Source organism: Pteronotus mesoamericanus, unplaced genomic scaffold (genome assembly GCF_021234165.1).
Source record: "Pteronotus mesoamericanus isolate MK-2021 breed Mesoamerican mustached bat unplaced genomic scaffold, CSHL_Meso_final contig_20, whole genome shotgun sequence".
Lineage (NCBI taxonomy): Eukaryota > Metazoa > Chordata > Mammalia > Chiroptera > Mormoopidae > Pteronotus > Pteronotus mesoamericanus.
The window spans coordinates 20,039,817-20,051,818 of record NW_026555085.1 but is presented as its reverse complement, the minus strand read 5'-3'; the positions used below and the strand labels follow the sequence as shown (position 1 = coordinate 20,051,818).

The following is a 12,002-nucleotide window of genomic DNA, read 5'->3' as shown; positions in this document are numbered from 1 at the left end:
TCAAGTTGACATCTTTTATTGCTATGACTGGTCTTTTTTCATTTTTAAAGTTCCTCACCACTATAACAAAACGTTGCCTGAAAATCTGTACCTTTAAAGGGAAGTCCAGTTTTGATTTATACATTTCAAATCTTATTTTTATATTTGCCCATGCCCAACTATATTTTTATCTATTACTAGACAATGCTGTATTCTTTTTCTCCTTGCTTTGTTGGGCCTGAAGTTTGATTATTGGAACCCATCTGCTCAATCCTCTGTGTTTTATGCCTGAAGGAAGACTTTCAACCCATCTGTCCAATTCTACCACGCCCCAAAGAAGTCCCAACATGCAACAGATAATAACACTGGTTAGTAAATAAACTTAATAGATGTGGACATTGGCACAGAATACTGCCAGAATATGTCTGCTATCTGATGCTTTTTGATCCAAGTCCCAACATTGCAGAATTATATTTCTTGATGGTTCTGCTTTTAAGGCAGCTGGTGCTGGCAAAAGGTATCAGTTGATTTTCGGTAGAGTATGATGATTATACTAGCATTAGAAGGGAGGTTTAAGATCAAAGCTTTGCTTAGAGGGCTACAGCTGAATCACAAATGCCAAACTCAATATCATTCTTTGTTCAGTAGTTATCTCATTAGTCTGATAAAACACTTAAGATAAGCCTAAAGTATTTCACTTGTGTGTCCATTCTTTCATTCATCATCTGTTTGTTCATTGCCTATCATGAATCAGGTACCATGGGAGAATTTGAATGTATAAAAATAGAAGTTATGAAACTAGCTTTATAGTCTCTATAAATAAGTGAAGACAAACAAGTAATAACATAATTGGAAGTGTCATCCCTTACAACCTGGAGGGGGCTTAGAGATAAAGGAATAGATCTGAAAAGGCATATATTTGTGGATGAGCATTATACCTTCAGGAAATTGTAGGGAATGAGTATGTCTGGATCATAGGATTTATAGAATAGTGGTAGCCATGAAGATTCTTGGTCTTATACATTATGTTAAGAAGTTTGGATTTTGTCATGAAGGCAGTGGGTAGTCATTGGATAGTTTTAAGCAGGGAAGTCAGATGATTAGATTTGGTTTTAGAAAGATCACTCCTGGCAGTGTGCAGGAGGTATTGGAAGGGGCACAGTGAAAATGAGAAGGCTACTGAGGTGTTTCAGGAAAAAAATTATAAAGTATTGAACTAAGGAATTGGAGTTAAAAAGAAAGAATGAATTAGAGAAATATTGAGGAAGTATAAAATCACTATGACTGAGTGGCAATTTTGAGTGAGGTAAGGAAGAGTTGTTTAGAAAATATCCTAGGTTTTGGGCTGGGAGATCTGTGTGGATGGTGGTGCTCGAATGGAAATTCCTTTCCACCACTTGTTAGTTGAGTGACTCTTGGTAAATGACATGAACTAACTCTACCTCAGCTTTTTAAAAAATAGTGTTTACTTTATAGTGTTTTATGAAAAGTAAATGATAATATATATTAAAGTGCTTGAACAGTTTCAGGCACACCGTAGGCCTTTACAGTGGTTTGTCGAACACATAGATTCATATGCATCAAGTTTAGATCACTCCAGGATGCGTAAGTGGTAGCATGTAGAGGGCAAATTGGTGTATGAAAAAGTACAGGAGAGAGGACAGTGCTAAATATAATGTTTGGGAAACATCAGCCAAAATGTGACATCAAAGGTGTGAGATAGAGACAAAACAATGACAAAAGCTGAAATTTTGAGGAGCACAAACCTTTTAGAAGTGGTAGAGGAAGTGGAGCTCAGCAAGGATAAGGGAGAAGCAATAGCTATGTAGGTAAAAAAAGATAGAGTGATGAGAAAATATCTTTAAACAAAGGTAGGAATTCACAAGAAATAGTGGTTAGTAGCATAAGACCTAGTGTAGAAAATGAAGAAAGAAAAAAAATGGTCATCTTATTCTAGCTTTTTTAAAAAAAATGACCGACAAATATAGTTTTGCCACAAAATGTTACATTGCATGTGGAACAAGGAAAAAATTCAACATGTTACTTGAAAGACAGTAGCTTCTAATAAGTTTAATACCATTTTCTATTCCTTAACTTTATCTTTTTTGACTTGAACATGATCTTAAGTACAATTGAATGTATTAAACTTCATGTTTGAGAACAGTTGTCTGTATTAAGAGTGATGCCAATAAACCTTTATAGGTGTTCATGAATAACAAATTTTCTTTTGGATGATAAAATGGAGCAAATAAGTAGATATTAAGGAGAAAATAATTCCTCTGATATTGTGATTTTCCAAGGTTTTTAAAAAGATTTGTCCCCAAGTCTGTCCCCGTCTCTGTCCCCTTTCTCCTTCCTTCTCTCATTTTCTCTTTTGTTAAATGCCAACTCAGTGCCAAGTATTCTTCCTGGGTCTTGAGTATTCAGAAACAAATAAGACACATGAGATTCCTGCTTGCATTCTTTTGTTGGGAGAAACAATGAAATAGTAACATAAATATGGGATATAATTTTAGATGGCAAGACATGCTCTGAAGGAAATTTAAAAAAAATAGTGTGAGCTGAAGAGAGGTCCAAGCTGGAAGCTGGCATCATAGATAAGATAGTTAGTGAAAACCTTTGTGAAGAGTCAATGTGACCTCGGACCATAGAGACAAATGAGCTAAACTTACAAAAATTTGGACAGGAGTGTTTCAGACAGAAGGAAGAAGAAGTGCAAAAGTCCTGAGGCAGTGGAGGGAATGTGCTTTCTATAGTTGTAAAGCAGAAAGGCAACCACAGTAGCTGGAGGATAGCAAAAATAGACATGAGTTTCATGATATAAGCTGGATTTTAAATTATGCACTGTTGCTCTCTAAAGCATTAAAGAACAAAAATAAGTACAAATAGTGTTGAAAATTGCTACTTTTTGATAATGTCATGAGTATAATTTTAATGAGACAGAAATTAGTTTAAGACTTTCATAAATATGGATTTTCTAGAGACCTGGATTATAATTCCAGTTCAGCAACTCATTGTACAGTTTCTGGAAAATTCCCCAGTAATGGCTTCATAATTGTGATATCACAGACCACAGAGATTGCGTGAGTCATCTACTTAATTGTATGTATAAGGAAACTGAGATCCAAAGAGATTATTGATTTATTCAAAGGTTGCTTAGCTAATAAAGAATAAGACCAGAACTAGAGGCTATTTTAGTTACCTTAAATGCTCATCCTGTAAACCTTTGCCCAAAGACAGTCTTTACTTGAATGTTTTCTGTCTCCATTTAGCAGTCTTCAGTATATCTTTTCTTCTTGTCCATTCTGTTCATTAATATCATCATTACTGCATTCGTTTTATTATATGTTCTCACGAATATCTTCTCTATATTAGATGGGAGTCTTCTTTAGAACATTCTGAAACCCGAGTACCTAGTTAGTGCATAGTAGGCTTCTGATAATGTGCTGTGTGACTGATTATTATATACATAAATGATTGAGCATATATAAATCTGTCTTTCAGCTCAATTCCTTTTTATTATAATACACTTAGTCTCCCTATACTTAAATGTCAACATCTGTGAGGAAAGAATTATAGTTTTAATATATAAATGACTACAGCGTTTCTGCCCCTGCATGAGAAGGAACAAAACAAGGGTAAAACATATCTGAAAAGTTGGTGATATTGTACAAAGCCAAAGTATTTTCAATTTTTAATCTATCTAAGGGAGAAAAACTGATAAAAATGCCTAATTCAAATCCTGCACAGTAGGTATTGATTTGTTACTTTAAATGTTTGTATTTCATTGTTCATGAATAACTGTCTGACCTTATCTTTTTCATTGTGTCTCTTCTTAGATAAGAAATCATTTCTATGCTTTAATATATGTTCCTTGTTATTTTAGATATCAACAATGTTAACATGTGACTGACACAAATGTTCAACTTGGAAAATGTAATCTCATAACTTTTAAAATTGCAAATAGAAAATTGTCTTGTGATAGTTTATAGGAGGATTTCAGAGGAAGATCACCATTAAAAATTAATTTATGTCTTTAGAACTTAATAGAACCGTTCTTGATCCCTAAGTAAGCAATGACATGCCCTACAATCAATGTCCCCAAGGACTCAGAAGCTCACTGTTCCTTTGGTTCGTTTCAACCAGGTCACTTGATATGCTGCCCAGTCGCTCAGTAATTAAGCTAGGAACTAGGTTTTTACCCTAAAACTCATCACACATTGTTTTGCAGAGCCGTGATGGGTATATGTCGCTCTGTCTCGAATTTGTAGCAGGGAGCCTAAGGTCATCATTAGAACATGACTTTGTCAGGAAATGAAGTACTAGGTGTATGGAAGTTTCTTTCATTGCTTCCATGATTGGGACTTTCTCAGTCCTAAAGAGGAAAAATCCATACACAGTTTATTGCCTTCCAAACTGACAGTTCTGTAAAACTCATTGGGTAATTAAGTAATAAGGAGACAAACTAGAGAAAAGTGTAGATTAAAACATAACCTCCAGCCTAAAGCCATAATACCCAATAGTCAGATTTATTGAGCAGCCTGAGAGACTCTTGTATCTTGTGGAGATGATGTTTGTTTAAAAGTAATACATTAATTAAAAAGTAAAAAATATATGTCTTTTAAGTTCAACAACAATTAAAAAATAACCACACATTTAATGTGTAAATAAATATAAGTATACATAGATATTTACAATATGTGGTTTATAAATAGGTAATAATGATCCTCAATCAACAAATCAGTTTCTGTTTAGTAGTTAGCTGATAAAATAAAAAGTTGACATCAAAGAGATATGGCTTTTAAATATGTACATATTTAACAATAAGTGAAAAAGTAGAAAAGCTTTGTTTTTTACAGGTTCAAGACACACTAAATTCCATTTCTGCTTATTTTCTTATGGATATTAGTTCTCTGACAGACATATTACCCATCTTTCTCTCTCTTTTTATAAAGTGAAACACTGATATAAGAAATAAATCTTCTGTCTTGTTAGACTATCAGTTATTCTCTACAAAACACACTTATATTACACATATTTACTTTAATACTTTAGGGGAAAGTCAAGGAACATATAGAAGGATGGGGGGGGGGGGGGGGGGGGAAGGGGGGAAGGCAGAGACAAATGTATTTAAAAAGTAAATAAATTAATAAAAAAAAAATACTTTAATATTTTCTAAATTAGTGTTTCCCAAACTGAATTTTGAGCCCTTGAACTTCTGTTGCAGTAACATAAAATTTCTTAGAAATTTATTATTTTTAAATTTCTAAGGGGTTAATTATATAATAAATAAAATAACTTAAGTTTAGTTAGTTATTTTTGCATGGAAAAAACCAATAATTTTAAGCAAGCAGGTAAAAGTAAGGAAGTGAATGGGTAATTCGTTTTGTTGGTTACTTAAACTCTTGTAAAGGTGATTTTGAGAGGAATTTAATTGTCTTCCCTGCTGTTTTTTGGACTGGACACTCAAATAAGTGATCACCTTATATTTTTACTATTGAAGGCCTAGTTTCTAGCACTTTAAAAATAGAACATTACATGCTAAAAAGAGCTTGCCTTCCTTTTTCTTTATTTCCAAATTAAACATTAATTTTGAAAGGTTTTATTTCTCCATTGTTACTACTACTTTTTTTAGTATTATACTACTAAGAGCCAACATTAAAAAAATCAAGTATTATATTCAGACACTGTGCCATATATCATTAACATGCACTAAATTATTTAACTTGCACACAAAGAAAATAGATACCATTATTTTGCCTATTTTATAGTGGCAGAAATTGAGGTTTGCAAAAATGAATTTGCTCAACCTCACTTAAAAAGTTTTAAGAATTCTTTATACATTTTGCAAGTATGTGAATTAATAAATTATATTAGCTTCTACTTCATATTCTATCAATTGTTGATAAATTGAGAGGCCTCATTGATGAGCAAATTTGTCAACCTGAATTAGATACTATTTTAACAGATTCTTATTTCATTGGGCTAAAAGCCCTCCATCCTTCTCCTATTTATTTTTTTTTCATATGGGATTGATTTCTATTGGGGAGGGGTGTTTAAGAATAAGTGGGTCAGAAACACACTGGGAATTTAAAGCTAATTCAGAATAAAATATGTTTCACAATTTAATTGGTTCATCACTGTTTGCCATTTTAAGTTTGATAAGAAAAAATGTTCTAGACTCTCTGCTCTGAAGAAAATAGCTAAAGCAACACATGAGAAAAATAGTTATGTTCCAGTTAGATGCTCAGATTCCAAAATTGTGTAAAATTGATTTTTAGAAGTAATTTCTTAACCTATTATTCATATGCAATCATGACATTTATTAAATTTCAAGGTTGACTTGGCCAGAAATACAAATTATTTAGAAATACAATTTGTTGCTTTGGATTTAGTGAACGGGGCCTATAAAAAAATTTATTAGGGAGATGTGTCTAAACTTTTGGTCAGTATACATTTAATTTATATAGTTTTTCTTATATCAATTAATAAAGCTGTAAGCAAATCAGAAAAGCAAATGTAATTTTGGTCAGTTTCTATTCTTTTAATCGACAAATAGTTATTGATGAGTTTTTTTGGAACATAATCAGTTAAATATTTGTTGTGAAATATGATACCCATGTACAAAAATGTTTATAAAATAAAAAATATAACTGAATTAAATACTATAAATTCATTCTAGTAGGTATACAGTGGGGTCTTATTATTGGTTTAATTTGCATTTCTCTAATATCTAACATTATTGAGTATTTTAATAAGCCTTAATTTCCCTACTGATTTGAAATATCAATTTAATCACATATTACATTGTTAGACAGATATATACATTTGTTTCTAGAATACTCATTTTATTTCCTTGATCTACTTGATTATTTCTGTGCTGGTGTCATGTTGTTTTAATTGCTGGGACTTTATAATGGATTTAAATTTTTTAATATTTTATAATGGATTTTGACATTTAAAAAATAAATAAAATCAATCTGCATTTAAAAAAAATTATCTATTTTATACCTTATTTTGTGAAGTAGCTATTCTTTTATCTTTTTTATGACAGATTATCTGTTTTATAATGACTTACTGAAGTTTTATATGTTCTGGAATATACTTTTTGTTACAGGTATTAAAAGTATCTTTGTCTATTGTGCAGATTGTTTTTTACTCTTCTAATGGTATTTCTAAATAATTGAAAAATTTTTATTTTAAAAAGTTTATTTGATAAACATTTTCCAATATGAGTTGTATACTTTGACTAAACAATGGTCAGAGAGCATGTGATGTATGATTTCAATCCCTTTAAATTTGTTAAACTTTACGATCTTCATGTGGTTGTATGATCAATAATTTGAGAGTCTTGTGCATGCTTGACAAGAATATGTATCCTTTATGAGTCTAGTTTTCCACTTATGCATTACATCAAATTTACTGATTCTACCATTCAAAATGCTATGTCGTCACTACTTTTTTGTTTATTTTATAAGTAGTTGTGTTTAATTCGCCACTGTTATTATGGGTATATTTATTTTTTTCATTGAAATTCTGTCAATTTCTGCTTTATTCTGAAGCTATGATTCTAGGCCCATGCATGCTTAAAATTATTATAATACTGGTGAAATGAAACTTTTTTACTGTACAATATTCCTCTTTATCATTGTTTTCTGCGAGACAATTAAAATTACCTAGTTCACAATTTTGGGGGTAAAATATAAATGAATTCTGCTGCCAATACACAGTCACTTCTTTCCATCAGCTCACTGTAAAGAGAAGGAGACAGGTAATGGGCACTTAGGGCAGAGTATAGAAGTATTAGGGTAAAACACAGTGTGCTATGATAGTCCACAGAGGGCCACTTAACCCAGACTTAGCTGACAAGGAGGGGTCCCAGAGAGGGTAGCATCTGAAGTGGACTTGGGCTTGTGTAGGGGCTTGTGTGGCTAGACTATTGAGTGTGTCAAGGAAACTGGGAGGAGGGGTTCTAAATAGATAAAGTTGTTTTCAATTGTGTGCTATTTCCAAATGTTTGTGATTATAAATAGATAATACTTCAGTGACAAACTTTGGGCCTTAATCTGTCCACATTCCATATTTTTTCTTTAGGACAAGTTCCTTAAAGGAAAATTACTGCAGCAAGAGGCACAAGCATTTTTAAGCACAAAAGGTGACGTGTGATTCAGTATCATAGGAGACATCGAGAAGTCAATTACAACAGATCTCACTTTTAAGGGATGATTAGGATTTAGGCAGGACAAAGGTGAGGGACCTCAAAGCCTGGGTTATCTCTTACACAGATGAGAGAGAGGAGGGGACAGTACATAATTCAGTGTGGATTGGCTTAGTTACAAGGTGTGGGGAGTCATGCTGAGAGAGTGGGTTTAAGTGTAAACTAGGTTTACATGTGATTTCATCAAAGAGGTTCAGTTAATAAAATAAGGTCCTTTTCCTTTTTTCTTACCCTTGAAATTCATGGAATCCATTTGTACCATATTCCTCAAATCATTATAACAGTTGTCTGCCATATACCAGAACTTATTTCTTCCATCTCTGCAGGTGATTTTAGCATCTGGAACATATTCTGTTTCCCTCCAGTGCTCACCATCATACTAAGTAATGGCTACTTCCCTTTACTTCTTTCTTATTTCTCTATGCCTATGTATCCTAAGATGGTGCTTATTAAGTCTAAGCCCAGCTTTACCACTTACTAGCTGTGTAATGTCCAATAAGTTATTTAACCTCTCTTTGCCTCAGTTTCCTCATGAGAACCTCAACAATATCCATCATAGGGTTGTGAGAGTTAGATGAAATCAGGTATGCGTAAACACCTGGCGTGTCTTGGCAGCACAATGACAATGATTTTCCCTCCAGTGTGAGCATTTAAATTTGTCCAGGTTGAAAATGCCTTTTGCTACAGTTTACAGATGTAGAAAGTAGCTTCTAAAAAGAAAATCAGAGAAAACAGTATTATCCTGAGAGTCTTCTATGAAAGGTGGCTACTCTCATTTAGGGGCAAAGCCCAAGCTGCTGAGAGCACCTCACCTTTCTCTTTGTTAAATGTGAGAATAAAATAAGAAGCCCAGCCTCTTATTGGTGGAATGGAAAGGGCTTTCCATTCACCAGCTTTTAAATTTAAGACACACTTCATTTTAATGTTAAGACAGAGTGTACATTATTCCCTTCTCTTAGGTCACTCCTACCTTCTTTGTGTTCAGTTTCTAGTCTGCATCTTTCCCTTCCCCCATATCACAAAAACAAATCCAAACTCAGTGATTTGAGATACCAATGACCACAGGGTGCTCAGGGGAGGGGGGGACGGTGGCTAACTAATTTTGCCCAGATTTTCTGTGGAAGCTCCACATGTGCTGCAGTTTTGGGTTGCATAATTGATTCAATCTCTGATTTTAGAGGAACGCTGAACTCCTTTTTGTGGGACGCTGCAGACATTTCTGTAGGGCAAAAACTGTTCTACTTTTCTCTCCCTGTTATCTGTTTAGTGCTAGGCCAATTTCCCTCCAAGAATCTAAACTACCCTTCATGAGATAAATGAAATCATAGTTATAAAATGGCTCCCTGGACAGACTTGTATTCATAAGATAAGAGCTACCCCACACACATTTTCTTAACGTTTCCCTCTCTCCCTGCTTTTCTTCCTCCTGCCTGACACAGCTTTGTTTTGGCTAAGACGATACATTGGTCACTCAGTGGAGGGTTAGTGCGTACCTTGGCATCTCATTGGGAACCCAAGTTGTGGGGTCTAATCCTAGCTTGCCCTTGGACCTACTGTGTAACTCTAAGCATATTTACTTACCTCCCCTTCCCCGAGTCTTACCTTAACCTTGTAGTCTAATGGCTGTGAAGGTTGGACTGTAAAGAAAGGTATGTAGCCAGCTGCAAACTCACATTGAGTCTTTTGGTTAACCAGGTATACATGATGTGCCAGCTGGGGAGGATGATTTTATGCCCCCTGAAAGGCCATTTAATAATAACAACAACCGGGAAATTTTAAGTTTACCATTTACTTCATACTGTACTTGGAAACCTCATTTTTAGTTATGTTTTCAAGAATTTCTAAACTGGAAAGTCTTGTTTGATAGCAGATGTCTTTTGTGAACCAGTTTGCTCCCGTCTGTAGTTTGAAGACTATCTTTTTACCCGTTGCTTGTTGAGAAACTGAGTTTTTAATAATATTTTATATACTTTAAGGTACACTTTTTAAAGAAAATAACCTTTGTTAGGTCAATACTCCATACCGCTATTTTAGCAAATCCCCCAAAGAATTCTCATACTAGAACAGTGACCTGGCTGGGTGGATCAGCAGGTTGGAGCAATGTCCGAAAACACTAGGGTTGATGGTTTGTTCCCTGGTCAGGGCATGTAAAGGGATCAAACAATGAATGCATAAGTGAGTGGAACAACCAATCTTTGTTGCTCTTTCTCTAAAATCAGTTTTTTAAAAACGTGACCAAATTCTGCTGTTTACATCTAGGGAATAACTAATGTCAGAAGTAATTCCCAACTGATTATCTATTATAGCCTGAATGGATTGTGTCTTTATGCTGCTAAATGAATTTAGGCTTAGAAAATAGCTTCTTACTTGTTTAACAAAACAGTATAAACACGCTATTGTTCAAATTTAGAATCTGTGAAATTACTAGTTGGATAAATACGGACATACCCCTTAGCCTCTAAGCCTAGTTATGTGTGAATATTTAAAATTGCGATAAGAATTATACTTACTTTTCAGGTTTGTTGTGGGGATTAAATGCTAAAATGCATGTAAAACACTTTGGAGATCCAACCATAGACATGAATCAGCCAGGTTTTGCTGTGGTAACAGTGTTACAAAAAGTCTGAACCTCAGTGGCATACCACAAGAAATATTTATGTTAGACTTAGGTGGAATTGCTTATGTGTCTTCTTCAAGTCTGCTAGGTTTGTTCCTTCATTCAGGAACTAGAGGCTATTTAAATAATACTCCTTTCATGGCAGAATACATCATTGCAAGTGATCTGTTAAAAACTTATCAAGCAACTTCATGCATGAACTCAGAAATAGCATTGCTATCACTTCTACCCAAATTTTATTGGCGAAAACAAATCACATGGCCAGGCTAAATATTAGTAGGTCAGGAGGGTATATTTTGTCTAATGAAAAAAAAAAGAGTGAATATTTGCTGAATGGTTATCTAAACCTCTTCAGATTTTACAGCGTCTCATTTTTCCCCTTTTCTTATTTTATCTGTGTTACCATAGGCTCTTCTCCCTATAGTCTACTCTATAACATCTACTTTGCATTTCTAAAATTGCACCACAATTTCCCTCTCTCTCTTTTAATTTCAAATTCATTTAAAATATTATTTTTCTTTGTAAATAGGTACTTTGGAAAATCCCTTACAAAAAGAACAAAAGCTCCTGATTCTCCTGAGAGCCTCAGAGGGAGTCTTTTGTAACCGTTTCAATGGAATTCATATTGATCCAGGAACAATTGGTGAGAGTAAAATAGAGTTTTTATTAAAAATGAAATATGTGTTTGTGTGATAAAGTACCATCCATAGATCATCTAAATTCCAGGCACTCTTTTTAGATAATTTAAGCAGTGCTCATTTTACAGATATCAAAATTAAGAAAGACTCAGAGATGAGCAATACGACAAAGGCCACACAGCTTTACAGTGTCAGAATTTAGATTCATATCCAGATTGGCCAGACACCAAAATCTAGATTAAGAGGCTATGTTACTTAAAAGTAAGTCTTATGTAATTATTGATGCATTTTTATTTTATTTTCATTACATTTTTTTATTTTTAAGTTTTTAAATTAAATTTATTGGGGTGATGTTTATTAAAAAGATTACATAAGTTTCAAATGTGCATTTCTATGACACATAACCTGTATATTGCAAGTTAAGAACCATATGATTTCGCTCATATGTAGGATATAAAACTGAAAACAACAAATGAACAAACAAGAAAAACAAACAAAAACTTACAGCCACAGACAACTGTAGGGTGGTTACCAGGGAGAATGGGGGCTG

The 12,002-nt window shown here is 33.7% G+C and overlaps 1 protein-coding gene across 1 annotated transcript in view; it reads left to right on the top strand.

Annotated features, from left to right (window-relative positions):
• Positions 1-12,002, top strand: part of PKHD1 (PKHD1 ciliary IPT domain containing fibrocystin/polyductin) — a 433,649-nt gene that overhangs the window by 281,361 nt on the left and 140,286 nt on the right. Inside the window, exon 53 of the mRNA XM_054569476.1 lies at positions 11,344-11,457. Within this exon, the coding sequence (XP_054425451.1) occupies positions 11,344-11,457 (114 nt within the window). The remainder of the gene's footprint in view (positions 1-11,343; positions 11,458-12,002) is intronic.